Source organism: Tiliqua scincoides, chromosome 14, assembly GCF_035046505.1.
Source record: "Tiliqua scincoides isolate rTilSci1 chromosome 14, rTilSci1.hap2, whole genome shotgun sequence".
NCBI lineage: Eukaryota > Metazoa > Chordata > Lepidosauria > Squamata > Scincidae > Tiliqua > Tiliqua scincoides.
In genome coordinates, this window is record NC_089834.1 from 13,997,111 (window position 1) to 14,018,733 (window position 21,623).

General features: G+C 45.5%; 1 protein-coding gene across 1 annotated transcript; it reads right to left on the reverse strand.

Moving 5' to 3' along the window:
- Positions 1 to 789: 789 nt before the first annotated feature.
- Positions 790 to 16,128, reverse strand: LRRC43 (leucine rich repeat containing 43). Its single transcript, XM_066609996.1, has 12 exons — positions 15,889 to 16,128; positions 14,839 to 15,117; positions 13,875 to 13,985; positions 13,360 to 13,499; positions 12,442 to 12,680; positions 10,799 to 10,977; positions 10,550 to 10,691; positions 9,872 to 10,023; positions 8,002 to 8,166; positions 6,619 to 6,810; positions 5,792 to 5,882; positions 790 to 929 (listed from the first exon to the last, which is right to left on the reverse strand). The coding sequence occupies exons 1-12, from the start codon at positions 16,126 to 16,128 to the stop codon at positions 790 to 792; spliced, it is 2,070 nt and encodes a 689-aa protein (XP_066466093.1).
- Between the last annotated feature and the right edge of the window lie 5,495 nt (positions 16,129 to 21,623).

The window sequence follows — 21,623 nt, forward strand, 5'->3', positions numbered from 1 at the left end:
AGTGCCAGTGTGCCGTGAGATGAAAAAGGTTGAAAATCTCTGCTCTAACCATTGCAGAGAAGAGGGAGTTTTCTGCAGGTACAGCTTCAAAAAGCCTTCCCTGTGGAGCTGCACCTGCACCTTCTCTGAGGTACAGCAGAGGCACTGTCTGCCCTCTCTTGTATCTGGTCACCCTGGGTGAGGGGTGTCTCTTGTGGTACTTGGAGGGCTTCTCATCGCCCCAGCCAAGGAGGGGGAGAAGCTCTTCTTCCCCCCACCTACCTCAGTGGTGGAAAGTGAAGTATGCATGAAAGGCAGCAGCCCAGGTGTGTTCTGCCTGGGCCCAATCCTATCCAACTTTCAAGCACCGGTGCAGCCACAACGCAGCCCCAGAGTAAGGGAACACATGTTCCCATACCTTGAGGAGACCTCTGTGACTGCCTCCCACCACAGGATGCAGTGCACACCCCATTGACCCAGCTGCACCGGCACTGGAAAACTGGGTAGGATCGGACCCAGTGTGAGCACTGGGTCAAATGTCCCAAGGCAGCACCATCTGGTGAAGTTGTGGTTTTCTACACACTGGACGTCCTCCATAGCCTCGTGCTGTGAAGCTACCCCAAGCTTCTCACCCATCCACAGGAGGAGCAAAACAGCAGACCTCCGCAATGCCAGACCAAGGATGGGCAGGTGCTGAAGACATGACAACCCTCCTGCATTTAAGCCTCCGTTCGGCCTACAACACAATTTGCACCCGGTACTTCTGATGCGCTTTTTAAGGAAGCAAAGCCTAGGCTACTCACAGAGAGCTTAATCAGAGGCATTCCGCTTTATTAGGATTTGTGAGGCCGACTTCCACATGAATCGCTGCACTTGGAATTCCACTGTCAAAGGGATGGGCTGGCTCTGTAGGAGTTCTGGCCCGACAAAGTCCGTCTTTTTCCCTTTGCCTGCACGAAGAGAGAAACATTTTTCAGTTGCGTGTATTCACCCTCCTGTGCACCACAGGGCATAACTCACCCCAAAAGTGCATTTAAACCCTTTGTAAGCCCCTTTTCCCTAACCTGTGTCATCCCATATGCCCTGAATCCTCCACAGCAACTGGGGGCTGGACAAGTACATTATCAGGAGGCTACATAGACAGGAAGGGGTGCGTCACAGCAAAACAACAAAGAGTCTTCTAGCATCTTGAAGACGTAACAGATTTCTTGCGGCAGCAACTTTCATTTGCTCCAGCGCAGATGTGAGAGGTAAAATCATCCTCAGCTGGAGCTAAAAACAGTGTGGCCAAACAGCCATGAAATGCAAGGAGTTCCTGTCCATGACAATTCTATGTGTAACTAAGATGCACAAAGCAACTGCTAAGAATGATCACTGACAGCTCAACCCTACCGGAATCCCTGCGTGATGCTGCAGCAGCACTGGTGTGGCATCTGCTGCATCCTGCATGGGATTTTTGGCTGCTGGAAGTCTCCACAGGGTGAAGGGACATTTGTTCCCTTGCCCCTGAGTAAACCCAGCAGCCACAACAGGTCAACCTGGACCTGCACCAGCGATATCACTGATGCAAGTCTGCGCTGATCTGGGAAGAGGGTCAGGATTTGGTGTGCATTACTGCCAAACTCGCCCCCCCCTCCTGGGTCCAATCTGCCTACCCCCTGCACAGGTTGATCTCCACCAGCAGGTGTCCATCAATCTGCTGGCACACACAGGAAGATTCTAGCCTTTCTGGTGATGTGCCAGCTGCTTGCACGTCCACAAACTGCTTTATGGTGTTTTTGCAGCAGCCATCCCAGCGGTGGAAATCTGGGTTCCACTGGTGCTTCCTTCAGTTAGGATTGGGCTGAGAGAGTTGTCATACACTCCGGATACCATCAATGCATAGTTGGATCCCTGCACAAATAATACCCTGACATAATTTCATATTTCCATACTAAATTGGAGTGAAACACATCTGATTGTCTTCAGATTAAATGTATGGCTTCAGTTGGGTCTTTCTGACCCCAGCACCAGAGGAAGGTGCTTTTTGCAAACATCACTGCTGACTGAGAAGCAGGATTTGTCAGGTTTCGCTTCTTTTGTTTTCAACCACAAGCTCCACTTTCCTCAAATATTTTTATGAATGAATGAATAAACCTTTATTATGCATAGATAGAGAAATCATAAAAGCAAACATAATTAGTCCTAATCCCGTTTATCAAAAACGGAGTTAAGATACTAAATTACTAATAAAACATTTACAGTTCAACATAAAATATCAACATTTTTGACAAATTACATTAAGAAGGCTTGGAAATCACCAAAAGTAAAAATTTAGAAATTCCCTCTAGCACATCTGGTGAGCAGTCATTTAGGAGACACTTCAGTTTTGCCTCATCCGAAAGCCCAGTCATTTTGCCGAGAAGTGGAGTCATGTAAGTGTGGCGGGATCTAGTGTGCCGAGGACAATAAAAAAAGAATGTGTATGATTGATTCAACATTTCCCAAATTACAAGGGAAGAGGCGTTCTTTATATGGTATTTGCCTATATCTGCCTTCTGTGACCTTGGATGGAAACACATTGAATCTTGCACGACGTTCAGAGGGGTTGATCAGAATACATGGGCAGGAGGTCTGGTCTAGAGGGTAGAGCCTCCATTGCCTGAAGATTAACATCCACAAGGTTGCCAGTTCGAGGCCACCAGCACTGTGCGACCTTGAAGCAGCTGGCAAGCTGCAGCTGAGCTGTTCCATCTGCTCGGAGCGTGGGAGGATGGAGGCCAGAATGTTAAACCAGATCGGAGTGTAACACCTTGAATGTAGTGGTTCTTGAAAGAAAGAACCTTCTTTCAATTTGTAAAAATCCCTGTGTGGATTTAATAAGCCCGCCTATGTAAACCGCCTTGAATAAAGTCTTGAATAAAGACCAAGAAAGGCGGTATATAAATACTGTATATTATTATTATTATTACTCAGATAAGGAGCCATTTGCCCATACTTTAGCGGGATAGAGAAATTAAGAGGGGAGCAAATTCTAGAAGCAAGTTCAAAGAGGTTTTGTGCCTCAATGTCTAGCATTCTTTGCTTTACCCTTTGATAAACTTCAGGGACTGGATAGAAACTTAAAAAGTCCAATGAAAAACCAATTGATTCGATTTTTGATTTAATTTGGCTATACCATTTAGAAGAACCAGACTCAGATAGCATCCTGGATAGGAGACTGCCTGGTTTCACGTTATAATGTAATTGGAGCCAATAGCGTAAGGTTAAAAGCCATGCTCTTGATACTAAGAGCGATTGTCCGGTCTCCAAACATAATGCAGAGTATGGTACAGATTTAGATAAACCCAGGATAGCCCTCAAATATTTTTATTTTTGCAGTGTGTGCGTCACCCGAGTCTACTCAGTCACATGATTTTGGGTCGCTTTGATGCAGTGAGTGAGCAGTGCACAGTTATATTTAAACATCCCCAAGTGGTTCAGGGTAAAGATAGTCGTTTCAGGAACAGCAGTTATAGCTACAACTTTTTAGCTTTTTTTCTGAATGACTGTGAACAAAACCATCTCCCTTCTGCAAGCTGATGAATGAAACGTCTCCATATGAAAATATCTCTGATTTAATTAATGGCAAAGTATTAACATTTTTCTCTCCACTGTGTACACACACACACCCTCTCTGATTAATTCAGATATTTATCGCAAAGTCAACCCTGCCCTGACTCAGCAATGCTCCAGATGAAAAGGGTCTGCTATTGCTGATAAGAAACAAATACTTTCCTCCCAGGTAAATATTGTAATCAGCTCTGTGGAAAGCCAGAAGCAAGAAAGCATTGATTAAAAATATATTACGTCTGCCCGCGTGGACTGGCAAGCAAATATTTGTCACCAGGCTGGCGTCACTAAACGGAGTAAATGTGTTTTGGCGTTTGGTGGCACCACCCGGTGTCGGGATCAGCCTTGGGGGATGATGACTGCTAGTGACTTACAAGAATGATGGAACAAGACATGGGATGTTCTGGTGTGCAGGAAGGAGAAGACTTAGGCTGACCACCCCCCCCCCCCATGAGGCTGGTGAGGTAGCTGCCTCAGCAGCCCCAGCCCAACCCTCCAGCATGACTAAGCTAGCATATCTGCTTGCTGCCTGGAGGTAGGGTACATGCATCCTCCCCCCCACATCAAAAGGGCATGCTGCCTTTTCTCACTGGATCCTGAAGCTCTACCAGCCTGAAGGCTTGGTGGGAAGAGATAGAAGTTGGATGATTCTTGTCTGAATGTGGCCTGTGTGCCAGCCAATTTTCCAGTCACTCACACATGTTCCTGTGCTGTGGTCCCCAGGCGCAAGGGGGCCCAGAGGGAATAAGTCACCAGCAACCACCCTCAGCTTGGCCAAGAGCCAGCCAAGCTAAGGGCAAACATCTCTTGAGATAAGAGCCACTACTCTCAGCCCAAGAATCAAGCAAGTGGACTTGCTGGGGGTGATGAATAGGTAAGAATCCCCTGCATGTATGCACTGCTGAAACAGAGACGCCTGCGTTGGCTCGGTCATGTCGTGAGAATGGATGATGGCCGGATCCCAAAGGATCTCCTCTATGGAGAACTCGTGCAAGGAAAGCGCCCTACAGGTAGACCACAGCTGCGATACAAGGACATCTGCAAGAGGGATCTGAAGGCCTTAGGAGTGGACCTCAACAAGTGGGAAACCCTGGCCTCTGAGCAGCCCGCTTGGAGGCAGGCTGTGCAGCATGGCCTTTCCCAGTTTGAAGAGACACTTGGCCAACAGTCTGAGGCTAAGAGGCAAAGAAGGAAGGCCCGTAGCCAGGGAGACAGACCAGGGACAGACTGCACTTGCTCCCAGTGTGGAAGGGATTGCCACTCCCGCATTGGCCTTTTCAGCCACACTAGACACTGTTCCAGAACCACCTTTCAGAGCGCGATACCAGAGTCTTTCGAGACTGAAGGTTGCCAACAACGAACGGTCCTTGCCAAGCCATTGGCAGGCAAGCCCTATGCCTCAGGCAGCAGTTCTAGGGAGTCATTAAAGGCAGCAGAATGTTGCAGTGATCTGGCCGCAGCTAATTAACCAATAAAGGCCCCCAGTTCACTCAGAAGTTCTCACAGGTAAACCTCATTAGTGCAGACTGAGAGCAGGAGGACACATCCTTGAAGCAACAAGAGCCTGTTCTCCTGGACAAGGAACTCCACCCACTGAGATAAAATCTGGTTAGCTAGTATAGCCTGTTAATTCACTGAAGGTATTTATATACCACATTTAAAAAACACACACCATTGATGCAAACTGGTTCACAAGTTGAAAAACATAAAATAAGAAACCCAAACCAACAAGAGCGCATAAATGGCAGCCTGATGGATTTGCCAATATCTTGACAAAACAAAAACCGATTCCTGGCCCCCGAGAGAGAAGTGAAATACTTGCACAAGGGCAGGCAGCGTCAGGTAAGGGGGCTTCTGCCCTTTTAGGTATGAAAAATTCCACTGTTTTGCACAGCTCAGAGAAGATGGTTGGATGTTGATGGGGGCACACGTCCATGAGGTGTGACAAAAACAAGCCTGTTTCTCCTGGTTTTTGCTTTTTTTCTCAGGCAGACAAGCAGCAATGGCTGACCTCCAGCCCTCTCAGAGGTTCCCACTGGAATTCCCCTTTTACTGTTGTTCCCTAGTACCAGATCCCCCCCCCCATTTTTCAAGTGATATAAAGGCTTATGTCACAAGGTTCCTGCCTCAGAAATTTCACGGCTTTGGATGCAGCCAACCTGACAAGCCTCAAATGCAGTCACGCAGGACACACAGTCACCGCAGACTCTCTTACTACTACCTTTGGCAGGAGATGTGCTTTTCCTGGCTATCGTACTCGTCTCACTCCCAGCTCTGGATTTTTTGTCCTTTTTCGCACCCTTTTTGCCATCCTGCAGAGAGATAAAAAGTTTGCGCTTTTCACAGGAAGTGGGCAAATATGTGGAAAAGTCAGAACTAAACTGCACAAGCTTTTCACAGATTAGGTACTCCTCCATAGCCTGTTAAACCATTTGGACAAGTTGACAGAGTCATAAAAATGAGGATTTTATTGCTGGCTTATGGCAGACTTTCGTGCTCTCCAGCAGGGGTTGAGGATTGGTCAAGAACCTGCTTGGCTGGACTGACCCTGGAACCCCCAGTATCTGTCATAATGGGAGCACCCAATGCACCACCAGAGAGCTGGAAGGAGATGTCATGGGGCTTCCAATGCAGGCCACGGAGCACCCAGCAACCCACGGAGCGCTCAGGGGGCATGAGTCATATATTCAATTTTTTTTATTAGTGGAAGGCAGCAGTCTCAGCCCACCTTCCTTTATGGTTCTTATAGAGTACAATCCTAGGCATGTCTACTCAGAAGTAAGCCCCATTAAGTTTAAAAAGGATTGGCTAATAGTTCAGGGTGAATAGCCTTGGTAAACTTAGGTCTGACAGTGATTCCTGTCCAAAGGTGGCCAAGTTATGACACAACATGGCATCAGCGCCAAGTCCATCAATTGTTGCTTTTAAAGCCCCTCCAGGTGTGAATGGTCTCCATACGACTGCCCTCTTTTGCCTTTGTGTCTAGATGGGAAGTGTGAGTGGGTGCTTGGTGGTGTTCGACACAAACTCTTCAACACACTTAGGTACCTTCTCTTTTGGAGACGGGGGTGGAGCGCTCATCTCTGTGATCAGGACACCAAAGTTGCACACGGTCTCCAGCAGCTGCGCCCCAGCTAGAAAGCTTTCTAGGTTCACATGGACAGAACCCAGAGTGGTCAAGATTGGGGGGTCACTTCGGAGCTCAGGCGAGGGGGACTTTTTCTTCTTCTTATTGCCACCCTTTATGGAGACATTGAAGTATCAGAGAACATCCTGGTCTATTTGTCATTCACCAAGTTCTCTCAACAATGGCACCAGCCTGAAAACATAGTTCGAACTCAGACACCCAACACTTTTAATCATGAATGCAGCAGAACTGCTAATCGATTTCACGGTTTCAATTTGTAATTCTTGATTTCATTTGTTATTTATGAAACATGGGGGGACCCCTAATCTTTAAGAAGGTCACCCAGTGCAATCTTTACAGGTTGGGCATCCTTTATCAGAAGTGCTTGGGATTAGAAGCGTTTTGGATATCGGTTTTTTCCATATTTCAGAGTATTTGCATATACATAATGAGAAATTATGCAGGGGATGGACAGAGTGGATAGGGAGATGCTCTTTACACTCTCACATAACACCAGAACCAGGGGACATCCACTAAAATTGAGTGTTGGGAGAGTTAGAACAGACAAGAGAAAATATTTCTTTACACAGCATGTGGTTGGTCTGTGGAACTCCTTGCCACAGGATGTGGTGACGGCATCTGGCCTGGACGCCTTTAAAAAGGGATTGGGCAAGTTTCTGGAGGAAAAATCCATTACGGGGTACAAGCCATGATGTGTATGCTCAACCTCCTGATTTTGGAAATGGGTTAAGTCAGAAGGCCAGATGCAAGGGAGGGCACCAGGATGAGGTCTCTTGTTATCTGGTGTGCTCCCTGGGGCATTTGGTGGGCTGCTGTGAGATACAGGAAGCTGGACTAGATGGACCTATGGCCTGATCCAGTGGGGCTGTTCTTATGTTCTTAGAGATCTTGGGGATGGGGGTCCAGGTCTAAACACAAAATTCATTTATGTTTCATATACCCCTTATACACATAGCCTAGAATTTCTAATTTAAAAAGTACTCTTTTCCATTTAATTGAATTATTTCTATAAATTCAGACATTTTCTGCCAACTTCCAAATGCCTTTAGAGAGAAGGGGCTAGGATCATGTCATTCCTCTCCCCCCCCCCACACACACACACAATCCATTGGGTGCCATCCAACTGCAGGATGCAACACATGTTCCATTGGCACAGCTATAACAGTGCTGGAAAGTGGGTTAGGATTCAGGCCTTAGTTGTTGAGGTTAATGTTAAATACCATTGCTATAGAAATTTATAAATATTTTCCTTAACGTTTACAAATGGAGAAAAACAAAGTTACCTTTCCACCATCTTTTGTTTTCCCTTTCTCTGCTTTCCCCTTCTCTTCTTTATCTTTTTTCCCTTTGTCTGTCTTTCCTTTGTCTGCTTTTCCTTTGTCCCCCTTTCCCTTTCCTTTTTTGCCTGGGCTTTCAACTGGGGTGTCTATTATGGGCCAAGATACGACCTGGCAAAAGAGAGAGAGAGAGAGAGAGAGAGAGAGAGAGAGAGAGAGAGAGAGATTGAGAGCAGAGCTGTGAAAGGCCAGAATCCTGGTTAAGCTGGAATTTAAGAATACAAAAAGGGAGGCGTTTTTCATGTTGCTTTGTATCTGCCAACATTTAAAAATCTCAGTCTTCCCCATGAATTTGAAATCTCCACTCTCATTCTTCTCAGTTTACTCACACAAATAAAAACAAAATTCCAAGACAGCCATTTTAGTACTTGCATATTCTTTGGATATGCTAAACACAGTCCTGGAACGTGCTGGAATCCCTAGCACGTATGCACTGCTGAAACAGAGACATGCGTTGGCTCGGTCTTGCCGTGAGAAAGGATGATGGCCGGATCCCAAAGGATCTCCTCTATGGAGAACTCGTGCAAGGAAAGCGCCCTACAGGTAGACCACAGCTGCGATACAAGGACATCTGCAAGAGGGATCTGAAGGCCTTAGGAGTGGACCTCAACAGGTGGGAAACCCTGGCCTCTGAGCGGCCCGCTTGGAGGCAGGCTGTGCAGCATGGCCTTTCCCAGTTTGAAGAGACACTTGGCCAACAGACTGAGGCAAACAGGCAAAGTAGGGAGGCCCATAGCCAGGGAGACAGACCAGGGACAGACTGCACTTGCTCCCAGTGTGGAAGGGATTGTCACTCCCGAATTGGCCTTTTCAGCCACACTAGACACTGTTCCAGAACCACCATTCAGAGCGCTATACCAGAGTCTTTCGAGACTGAAGCTTGCCAACAGAGACATTCTTTGGATGTACAATATTCCTCCATGGAATCTAAAAGCAAACTCTTTGTATTGCCATGGTTTTAAAGTTGAATCATGATCCTGAAATCTCTATAAATTCTAGTTGTTGCTAGTAAAGGATTTTAATAAGTATTCCTTATGAACTTTTGTTAAACCTGAACAGCTAGATAGTTCACATCTACAGTTTTACGAACTGCACTTCCAAGACTTTACAGATGAGCTATTTAACAGTTACCCTTCAAGCAAATATTAAACCTTGAAGAGGAGCTCAGCTATTTTTTAAGTTTTGATCCAGGAGGTTCAGCCTAGCAATGGGGGCAATTCACTTTTATTGCCAATAATATTGTTTCTGTTTAGAAGGTGATGTTTATTCCTTGAGGCAACTCACCTCAACTTAATTACCAATCACGGCCTAGGTAACACAGAAGAATGTAGCAGGCAAAAAAAGTGATGTTGGGAGATCAGTATTTAAAAAATAAAAAGGTGAAAAAGTGACATTAATATTAAGATTCTTGCCTAAAGCGTTAAATTCTTGCCTAAAGATTCTTGCCTCCACTTGGAGGCAGGCTGTGCAGCATGGCCTTTCCCAGTTTGAAAAGACACTTGGCCAACAGACTGAGGCAAAGAGGCAAAGAAGGAAGGCCCATAGCCAGGGAGACAGACCAGGGACAGACTGCACTTGCTCCCAGTGTGGAAGGGATTGTCACTCCCGAATTGGCCTTTTCAGCCACACTAGATGCTGTTCCAGAACCACCATTCAGAGCGTGATACCATAGTATTTCTAGACTGAAGGTTGCCAACTCACAGCCTAAAGCGAGAGACTTGGGCAGACCTGTTCTTGCAACACTTCCAAGACTTTACCCAAATCTCAGCCTAGGTATTTCTGTCCCACAAAGAGAGAACACCATACACAGTGTCACAGAATACACTACCTTCTCCTCCACAACTGCCACTGTTGTTCCAGCGAGAAGATACGCTTTCAGTGCAACCAGGTCCTCAGTTACATGTTTCTTTCTGTAATCACACTCTATGGTCTCAGCCCAGGGCTTTCGGAGGGTGGAGTGAACATTTGCTAAGTGGGAGAAAGGGAGGCGGGTTTAAAGAAAGCACATCTTCAGAACAAAACAGCCTAGATTAATTTCATCCAGAAGGTCCAGTGATTTGGGAGCCCTCCATAAGAACAAACAAAGAGGGCTCCTGAAGCAGACAAAAATTCCACCTAATTCAGTTGGCAGAAGGATGTGGTCAGTAGGAGGAGGTCTTATAGCAGACGGGGCAAATCTGGATTTCACTTGACGCTATTGGGATGTTAAATTTGTCAGGGCCACTCTGCCAATGTGCTGTTGCGAGCAGAGGGCGCATGTCTGTTCACAGCACCTTACTACCCCCTTGTTACCCATGTCGTCACCACCACTCCTCTCCCTAAGCCAAGTGCCCCACTTCCAGTGCTCAACCGTTTAGAAAGGTAAAGTAGTGACAGCAGGGACCAGAATGAGGAAGTGGGAAAGAACAGCGTGGCAGCCTGAGGTCAGCACATTCTCCCTTGTTCATGTCACCACTTGGTCAGCATCGAGCCTATATGAAAATAGATTACCTACCTGTCTCTGAAGGTGACTCTGGTTTAAGCAGTGCGTCATCCACAGGTGAGGGCTCTTTGCTTCCTCCTCCTTCTTCTGTGCCTGCTGATGGACTTTCAGCATTTGTTACAGTTGAAACTGGACTTTGCTGGGGTACCACAACCTGAAACAAAAGTCTCCTAATGTTCTTTGCCAAATTCAGTCATTACTGATAACTAGGATTTTAATATGGCAGCTTATGTCTTTCTTTTTTTTTTTTTTAAAGTGTACCTTGTCCGTTTCCAGTTCTTCAATTGTTTCGCCTCTGGCAAATTCATACGTCACGTAGTAGCTGTAGGTGATTATAGGAGACTCAGGGCCACTCTCCGGTTCCTCTGGGCCAATAGGATTTGGGACACCTCTGATTTTGCCAATGGTGACTAAGAGATTGGTTTTGTGCCCTACAAGCTCTGAAAAAGGATGATACAAAACATGGCATTATAACGGTCCATTTTAAAGTGAATCGCTAGCCCTGTGGACAGAATTTACTGTTGGCTTTAATAGGTTTAGCAAAACAGAAGTCACTCAATCAAACAAGGATCCCCTAACCTGGTTCTGTAAAGGTCTTGGGAGGGGAAGGGTGAAATGGAAGCTCTCACTTAAGCTAGTGATGGTAAGCAGGGTTCAGAGTGTATTTAGCCTACATAAGCTGACATGGACCACAATCATATATTTAAGTTACTGAAATTAAGCGTAAAAATAGCATGTATCTTTTACCCTTTCATATGCTATTTTTAGGCTATTGGGAAGAAGGACAACATTTTAATTGGCCCCAGGGTAGCAAAAACAGTGAGGACCAGCCAGCCAACCAGACCCAGGGCCAGACCATCCGCAAGGCTGCTTCAGGTGGAAGACTAGTGGGAGGGAGTTCCCACTGCCCACAGTTCCTCTCTTGATCTTGATATCCCCTCCAGGGAGCAGGATAGGCAAAAAGGATAGCTTGTCATCTGCCAGGTCAGGGTGAGCAGCATTTGGCCCTGTGGGGTGCACAGTCTGAGGTGCCTGAACAGCTTCTTGGACTGGCCCTCTAAAAAACAGGCATTTCATTCACCCTGTGAACTTTTAGTCTCAGCCTGAATTCCATGTTCTTATCTAGACCGTTACTAAAGGGGACTTTTGCAACTTGACCACAAGAGGTCACTCAATCCACGTCTTCTGTGGTACTCTGTGCAACGTCCAGGAACCTGGATCATGCCTCAAAATACATATCTTTTAAATATGTATATTGATTTTAGAAATGGGCTATGTCAGAATGCAAGATGCAAGGGAGGGCACCAGGATGAGGTCTCTTGTTATCTGGTGTGCTCCCTGGGGCATTTGGTGGGCTGCTGTGAGATACAGGAAGCTGGACTAGATGGACCTATGGCCTGATCCAGTGGGGCTATTCTCATGTTCTTATATTGCCAAGATTTGTCTATATACTCTAGAATAGGTGCTCAGCTTTTCACCTTGGTCTTCACCTTTTCCTGTTTCCCTCTCATCGCCACATAGGCTTTATCCCCCAATATTCCTCAGTGAACATATAGCAAACTCCCTACACAATGCCCAAGCTTCAGGGAAGGGAATATCAATATCACGGATACTTCCAAAACATATAGAAGGTTGAAATTTTGGGGTGCATACAGTCCAACACACCTTGCTGACTTGTAAGATCTGAAAAAGGACTCTTTTTAGGGCATAGACAGTCAGAGGAACCATCCAAAGTGAAAGAGAAATTGCAGAATACACACAGGCTTAGTTTCAAAACAGCCTTTTCTGCAGCATTTTGAATATTAGTTGGTCCTGCAAAAGGATTCGTTCCCTCTTGTATTTGGGGTATTTTGGTCATTAGAACTTATTGTGGCTGCAAGATTCTTTTAACGAGGAAGCCTCACCTGGATTTCTAACCAGACCTAAGAAATTGTGCCTTTCGTCAGGCGTTATGAGCACATCATCAAGGGCGCACAGTTTTGGCAGGCTGTCTATGGTAAATCCTCGGTAGCCAGGAAGCAGAGCTAACGGGTTACCCTGAAGCACAAGGACGCGGAGCTTCTTCAATGTCAGTAGCTTGGACAGAAGGCTTAGCAAGTTGGTAAAATTATTATAACTCAAGTCAAGAGAGACGAGGTTTGGCCTAAAAAGCAACAAGTCAATAAAATGTTTAAAAAACAATATTTAGTGAGACCATAGAGGGTTCCCATACCCTCTAGTTGCCCCTAATTACACAGAACAGAAAGCAGAGGAGGTAAAGGAGGGAGGAGGCAATGGAGTTGCCCTCCACAGGAGGGTAAAATTGGAGTTCAGCTTGGGCTGAACCTGCCTCAACTCCTGGTCTCTGCCCTTGCAAAATCATTGCCCCTATATGTACCTCATTGCATTTTTTTTCTTACAGGGAGCTTGGCTGGTCATTTCTCAGGGTTCGACTTGCCACCTTCCCTACCCCAAGTCTCTAGCACCCTCAAAATGAGCAAGTGGATGTATCAAATGCTTATCAATGCAGCCATATGAACACACAGGCAACACACAGCGCATGACCTGCCATTTCACACACTGCAGCTGTGTTATTTTGAAACATGGTGTTATTTGGGGTCGGCAGTCCAAGAAGCAAAGGGAAATCAAGAGAGCAAGCACCAGGCCTGCACTTTAATGTACAACACTGCCTGCCAGGAAGTTTCATAGGACTTTCCCTAGTTAACAATAAAAGTGATTTCAGAAAACAGAGGAGCAAGACGGAGTAGCAAACGTTTTCAGGTTCCCTAGAAAAAACTAGGGTTCAAAACACCAGGGTGACCATGTCTCTGCACAACAGTTACCAGAAAGTGTCTGTGAGATAATTTTCCTCAGATGAGCCAAGCTGAGAATTGTGGCCCAGGCCCAGATGTTGGAGTTCGGGAGGAGGGAGAGTGCAGAGGTCATCCAAGCTGTCTATTTCATTGCCACAAAGTTCCAGCACCTAAAAAGGAAGGGGGGGGAAACCACCACTTGAAGTCAAGAGAGAGACACTGATGTGTTCAAGGCATGTACTTGATGGGATGTATTAGATGGAATTTAAACCCGCCTCCTCCTCCTATGGTTGCCACCTTCTTACACACAGAGAAATTCAATTGATGCGAGTGATCCTGGCACAAAGATGTACCGAAGAGGTGAAGTGCAACCTGCTGTTCAATATGAACATTATTCACAAGAAAGCATGCATAATATTACAACCTTAGGGCACAATCCTAACCAGGTCTACTCAGAAGTAAGTCCTATTTTGTTCTATGGGGCTTACTCTCAGGAAAGTGTGGTTAGGATTGCAGCCTTAGTTGCCTTTTTTTCTTATATTTACCTTTAGTGTTGGAGGGAGATTGGTGGAGTTGATTTTGCTGATGTGATTTGCACTCAGTATGAGCTCTTCCAGGTTGGGAAATTTTAACAAATCAGCATCAATTTCATTTACCTGAGAGAGTAAACAAAAGATATATTAAATAGTCAGTGTGCACCCAAGGGCCACCCAATCACCCTCTCCTGATGCAAATCCACTAGCAGAATAATTATCTGCAGCTGACTCAAAGAAGTGAACCAGTGCACAAGGCAGGTAAAACTACACAATTTCTTGGTTTATTTTAAGATGTATACCCTGTCTTACTCTTGGAAGATTTGAGGCATCTCACAATAAAACACACAGTACAATAATTTAAAAAATCAAGCCAGTAAAACAATAAAAATATAGTATAACATATGTTTAATTAAAAGCATATGGTTTGCAACGGCCAGGACTGTGCACATTCCAGACCCAAAAATTCTACACCATGGCAGTCCAAATGTATATGCATTTTCCTCAAAGAGTAAGATAAATGTGCAAATCAATCAGGTATTTTAAAGAACCTGTTGCTGTCTGGTCCCATCTGAACATATCCTAAAGGTCCTAAAGACCTAAGACAAGAAGGTGAGCGCTGGATCTCGTCTGCACATAGAGAACACTAAAACTTTGAGGCAAAGTGACACCAAAAAGATCACAAAGACCAAGGCAGTTCCCTAGACATCCCTCTAATACAGGGGTGGGCAACATTCAAACTTTAGGGATCCTGGACCTTTAACAATTGTACAGGAGATAGAATTTCAGCAGGTGCAGCTTGTCATCTGTGAGATGACAAGCTGCACCTGCTGAAATTCCCTCTTCTATACAATCACTAAAGGTCCAGGATCCCTAAAGTTGAAAGTTTGCCCACCCCTGCTCTAATACCATAAGCATCTTCTCCCCTGACACTCCCCACCACCACAAATGATCACTATACCTCTTGGCCACTCACATTTTTGTTTACTATTCTGAGTGACTTGAAATAGGAGAAGATGAAACTGTCCTGAATGATCTTTGGAGACTGAATCGCCAGTTCCTTCAGGTGCTGATCCTCAGGGCTGTAATCGGGTGGCATGGCCCACGGGGAGCCAAGATTTCTCAAAAATTCTGTTAGAGACTCTGCAGTTTCTTCATTGGGAGGCACAGTTCCATTGCGGGCAGATGTGCGTATCTGTTGCTTGACAAAGCCACAGGGAACTTTGGTCTTCCTTGCTGAGAAACGGGATTTATTCTGTGTAGGACAGAAAACAGGAAAGAGAGTGTAAAAATTTCTGTATGAGATGTGAAATCCAAGAGAGGTGCCCCAAGAAGTCAGAGATGATCACTCTTCTGCACATTAAATTTCTGAAAGAGAAGTAACAGCTTCCTTCTGCATGAACGCTCCCATCCTAAACATGCTTTCTCTGAAGGAAGGTCCTAGTATAGTGGTTCCCAAAATGTTTAGCACCAGGACCCACTTTTTTAAACAACACTAGGTTTATCATACTTTAAAATAAAGGAGGTCTACAAAGAAATAATATTTTATTTATAAGAAATAATGACCAGAAAAAAGACTCTCAAACATTTATCTCCCTATATTTACACATGCTTGCAAACTTCAGGAGATCAGCTCCTTGCAGGGAAAATTTGCAGCTATCATGCAAACTGCAGGAGCTGAGCTCTTTGTAGGGTAATTACAGTAGCTACTAATTCTTTGCAGGCAGCTAAAAACCCTGATTTTTATAGCCTCAGGGCATACAGCAATTAGTGATCTTTCTATCACCCTTTGGCGACTCACCAAAAATCAGGTCGTGACCCACCAGTGGGTCCCAGCCCACAGCTTGGGAACCACTGTCCTAGTGGTTTTGAAAGGGTTTGCTTGAAGGTTGGCATGATGGGGACCACAGCCTTATTTTGATATCCAGCAAGGGAGGGAGGGAAGACAAGAGCTGCATGTGGGGGGGGGGGGCTTCTAGAGCCTCCTGTGCCACTGCAGAGTGATGAAGGGGGAGGGCTTTCTTACCCAGCTCCCGATCCCGCAGGGAAACTGGTGCAGGCAGAGCCTCCGCAGGTGTTCCCAGAAGGCAGCAGAGGCGCTGAGCTCAGCCATAGCCCCTGAGCTGCAGCTGAGGCACGTGCCTCCTCTTGGTGGTCCAGGGAACTCCTTGGGTACCAGCAGAGCGTCTCTCGTTGCTAGGAGACGGTTGCTGGGCGACGCCAAGGCGACGCGGAAGGCTAGGAGTGATGGATTGGCCAAAGCCATCCAATCCAATCCAGGGCTGATTCAATTGGCCAGAGAAGAGCCAGCGACACCCATTGACCTGGGACCTGCTCACTGGCTGAGAGGGGAGCCAATGGCCCTTCCTCGCCCCCAGGGGGAGCCGCATGTCATTCAGTTGCTGTTCCTTAATTGCTTAATCAAGGCAGATTAACATTTCTGCCCTGCCCACCGGCCCCTGTTGCGTATACGCAACGTTGGGCAGAAATGGCTTTAAATATGCCGGGAATGTGGGAAAGCAGCAGTGGACGCACCTGGAGGCCAGAGATGGGACTGAAGCAAAGCTGCAGCGTGATGCTGCGAAGGTTTACTTGCAAGGAGTCCCATTACACGCCCTGGCACTCACTCACTCCCAGCTCACAGCCTGCGTCAGTTGCAGCTGTGTAGCCACCGCTCTCTGCACGTTTACTCCAAAGCAACTTCCACTCTTCTCCCCCCCCCCCATGCAGCAATTCGTTTTCATAGGGCTCAATATATTTTTCTTGTCAGCTATCAACTTGCCAGTTTCACAACCCACAACTTGGGAGCCACTGATCTATCTAACTCAGCTTGCAAAAGGGCTTAATCACGAATGATCTTGAGGAAGAACTCTTATCTCTTCCTTCTCCACTATGCCCTTTACATTTTAAAAAAAACAAAGCACCACCACCATCAAAGGGCCTATTTTTAACCTTTGTCATTCTGCAAAATCTACATTTATGACAGTGCATGAAATGCCTCTTCCTCCCCATTGGTTCATCTGTGAAATCTTGACGTGACACAACCTAGTAGTTGGGCAAAAGGCAAAGAGCATGAACCAGTGGATTCCATGTGATAACTTGCAGTCCTGACCTCATCTCTGACACGCTAACCCCCACCCTGCTCTCCTCCACACTTCCACTCTAGAATCCAGGAGGTGGGGAAGAAGTGGACTGGGAGCCAGCTCACCACCAAATAAGGGAGTGGTGACATTTGCTGGGTCAGAGCATGTCTTCGGCTGACCCTGCTGAGATGTTTGTCTCTACAGCTGTAGTTTTTTAATATTTTACTGCCAGTTTATGCATTTATTTATTAGAGACCTGCACCCCACTTTCCATCTTCACAAATGGAAGCACTCAAGGTAATAATAATAATAATAATAATAATAATAATAATAATAATAATAATAATAATAATAATAAAGGTATTTATATACCGCTTTTCTTGGTCGTCAGATTTCTCCTCAGACTTTATTCAAGGCGGTTTACATGGGCAGGCTGTTCTAAATCCCCGTAGGGATTTTTTACAATTGAAAGGTTCTATCTTTCAAGAACAACATTCCAGATGGATCTTTCTGATCTGGTATCACATTCTGGCCTCCAGTTTCCTCCCACGCAAGCTGACAAGCAGCTCCTTCATCTCTCACATGGAGGGCAGCCAAGACACTTCTTCGCTCACACCAAAGAGCAGGTGGAATAATTCGGCTAGGTTTGTCAGCTGCTTCAAGGTCTCACCATTCACGGTGCCGGTGGCCTCAAACTGGCGACCTGAGGATGTTATCTTCAGGCAAATGAAGGCTCTACCCTCTAGACCAGACCTCCTGGTAGAGAACCAGCAATAAATAATATAAAGAACAATTAATCTACAATTCCATTTTTTAAAAAAGACAGTGATTAAACACTAAAAACCATCTGAAACTACACCAAAAATGTTAGCCCTACCCCATGTTGGCAACCTTCAGTCTCGAAAGACTATGGTATTGTGCTCTGAAAGGTGGTTCTGGAACAGCATCTAGTGTAGCTGAAAAGGCCGATTCGGGAGTGACTATCCCTTCCACACTGGGAGCAAGTGCAGTCTGTCCCTGGTCTGTCTCCCTGGCTATGGGCCTTCCTTCTTTGCCTCTTAGCCTCAGACTGTTGGCCAAGTGTCTCTTCAAACTGGGAAAGGCCATGCTGCACAGCCTGTCTCCGAGCGGGCCGCTCAGAGGCCAGGGTTTCCCACTTGTTGAGTTCCACTCCTAAGGTCTTCAGATCCCTCTTGCAGACATCCTTGTATCGCAGCTGTGGTCTACCTGTAGGGCGCTTTCCTTGCACGAGTTCTCCGTAGAGGAGATCCTTTGGGATCTGGCCATCATCCATTCTCACGACATGACCAACACAGCAGGCAAATTAAAGTTTTGCGAGAAGAGAGACTTTTTCAGGAGCTAATAGAACATTAGCAAGAAAGGAGCCAAGTGAATCTCCTGGGGGCAGAGAATCCTATAGTCTGGGTGCCACAACAGAAAAGGCCTTCTCCTGTGCCCCATTAAGCATGCCACAGAAGGCAAAGAGATGGCACAAGAAGACAGGCAGACAGAGCCATACTGTCTCTGAGGTCAACGGAGGCAGTTGTCTCCACAGCCTGCCTGCCTCCAGCCCAGCTTTGGAGATATGAAAAGGAAGAAGGGAAAAAGACTGAAGAGGAAGTGTGGATGAGAGGAGAGTTGTGGGCTAGAATGCCCACAACAGCCCACCCCTCTCCTCTCATTCACACTTCCTCTTCCACTCCTTTACAAATCAGGATGTGGGAGGAGGAGCAGTAGTGACTGACACCACTAGGTATGGCAGATGCATCTGACGGGAAGGCTTACGAAAGATTCACACAGGGGAGATAATCAATGAGGTATCCTGGTCCTAACCATTAAGGAGTTTAAAAGTATATTAAATTTCAGGTTTAGGACAATAAAGGTTTTATTGTAATTTATTACTTTTGTTTATTTTGATGTTTCAGTGTTGCCCTATCCCAATTTGCATGCTTTCCCTAAAAGCTTATTTGATGAGGTGGATCTACACTTATTAAATAATTCAAGTAAAAAATAGCAGAGCCACAAGAGGGATCCTTGTCAATAAAAGAAAATTAGGTATGCTGAGAAAGTGGACCAAAAACTGGCACACAGATGTTGTTTTAGGAGCACTCCAACAAAAGAGCTGTTAGCCAGAAGCCATCCTGAATCCCCGATCCACTTATTAAATAATTAAAATTAATGGTGCTGGCAGATCGGTGTTTACCCTCCAGGGTTTCTGGGGTCACCTCAACTGAGGGGGCAACTGGTTCTTAAATGGGGGCCTGAGTAAGGCTAATGAGACACACACACAAATGAATCTATAATCAAAACAGCATAATCACTGACATTGACAGGACTCTAAGAAACATTTTCTAGAAAGTCCTGATTTGGAATAAAACTATTTCACTTGTTTTCATTTTTGATCTTTTTTCCATGCCTTTCATAGATCTAATCTCTGTGCGTGGGTGTCATTTTTTCTTTCTATCACGCGTGAGCCTTCAGAAGATGGGATTAATTTCTACGAAGAGTATTTCAGATCGTGGGAGGCGCTGCAATCTGTGCTTATCTGTGGAAGGAACAGTCCACATGTACTCACGTCACCGCCACTTTTGTTCACTGGAAAAAGGGAATAAGAAAATCAAAGATTTAAGAATGGTCTGGTGCCCTTTACTGTAATAGTAGCATAAGCACTTCTGACTAATTCCTTGAATACCCAACACATCTTCCTCCAAGCTGTCGGTCTACCAGCACTACTGGCTCTCATGGAATCAAATAAATAAATAGCAGGCTTGCGTGTTTAAGAGTTTATCACGCATTGGCAAAAAGTACACTTTACAGGAGCCATATTGTGAATTGAGATGGATCACATAGAATTTGCACCACCTGCGGGCTCACTCTTGTGCAAAACCTGTGCCCCCTGAAACTGAAGTAACCAGGGTAGATTTAATCCCTTCTCTATTGGTGTCCTTCAGTACCTTCATTGGTGTCCCTTAACTTTGATTTTCTCCAGTCTCAGTGAACAATTATTCATAAACACATGAAAGTGCCTGAGTCTGAAACTGACCAATAGTAGATCTAGCTTCATATTGTCTTCTACAGTTGCAGCATCTCTCCAAGATGCCAGGCAGATGTTCTGCTGCCTGAGAAGCTTTAAAATGGAGAGACCAGGGTCGTATAATGGCTAGTGTTTGACTAGAACAACATGTGGGTCATGAAACCTCTCTTGAGGGGTCACGGCAACCTTTTTAAGCCTGAGCAAGAGAGGCTTGGATCCAGTCCAATAATGGTACTGCCTTATCAAAATTAGGTGGATTGGGTCCCAGGAGGGGGGAAAGATCAGTGGTGGGTCTTCAGTCTCATACTGTGTTTATTTATCTATTTATTGGGGTTGTGGCATGAAAAAGGTTGAAGACCACAGGACTAGGAGACCCCAGATCCCCACTTAGTCATGAAGTTCAATGGCTGAACTTAATTACCATTTCTGAGGTTAACCTACCTCTCACAGTTATTGCTAAGATAATACAGGAAATGTCATAGAGACTAACTGTGTGTGCCTCCTTGAACGTCCTAGAGGAAGGACAGTATAAAAATGTAACAAATACAGCAACGGTGGAATCTTTTGTACTCACTGCATGCTCAGGGAAGGGGCCAAATGTTACCTTGAGGAAGGAAAGGCAGAATATAAATGTGTCAAATATATATTGCAGATTCTGAAAGTTGGTGTAGTGTTGTGGCTAACCCCAGCAGTGTCTTTTTTAGTGGCTGCCTGCTGGTGTTCTTTTGCGTCTTTTTAGATTGTGAGCCCTTTTGGGACAGGGAGCCATTAGTTATTTGATTTTTCTCTGTAAACCGCTTTGTGAACTTTTTGTTGAAAAGTGGTATATAAATACTGTTAACAACAACAACAACAACAACAACAGACAGCAAATCAGAACCTCCCTGGTTTGCATCTTGCCTCTGCCATGAACTCATTATGTGGCCATTGGCAAGTCACTCCCTCACAGCCTCAGTCTTCCCCATCTACAATATGGGGATAATAGTACATATTCATCTTAGAGGGTGCTTGTGAGGACAACAAGATAATAAATGTGAAGCTCTTTACACACTCAGGAACTGAAAACCATTATTATCCCATCTCTGTTTAGCTGTGGCCTCTTTTAACAGCAGCTCTTCTGCGCTTAACACCATTTCAATTTTTCGGTTTCTGTATTTCATTTTAGTTTTTTTAAATATTATCAGCTGCCTTAGTAAAGGTGGGAAAGAAATGTTTTAAATCAATAAAACATAAAAAACATAATATCCAGGCCCATAAGCAGCAGAAAGGTTTTGTTTCAAGTCCCATTACCCCAAGTAATGGGGTAATAAAAGCCTTAGGAGTGGACCTAAACAGGTGGGAAACCCTGGCCTCTGAGCGGCCCGCTTGGAGGCAGGCTGTGCAGCATGGCCTTTCCCAGTTTGAAGAGACACTTGGCCAACAGTCTGAGGCTGAGAGGCAAAGAAGGAAGGCCCATAGCCAGGGAGACAGACCAGGGACAGACTGCACTTGCTCCCAGTGTGGAAGGGATTGTCACTCCCGAATTGGCCTTTTCAGCCACACTAGACGCTGTTCCAGAACCACCATTCAGAGCGTGATACTATAGTCTTTTGACTGAAGGTTGCCAACTATGTACCCCAAGTCTACCAGACAGTGCCAGCTGGT

Coding starts and splice junctions, on each gene's coding strand:
- LRRC43 (XM_066609996.1), bottom strand. CDS start 16,128: ATGGCTTTGGCCAATCCATCACTCCTAGCCTTCCGCGTCGCCTTGGCG. Junction 15,118..15,888: donor CCTGCGGGATCGGGAGCTGG/GTAAGAAAGCCC, acceptor TGTCCTACACAG/AATAAATCCCGTTTCTCAGC. Junction 5,883..6,618: donor CCCCGTCTCCAAAAGAGAAG/GTACCTAAGTGT, acceptor ATCTCTCTGCAG/GATGGCAAAAAGGGTGCGAA.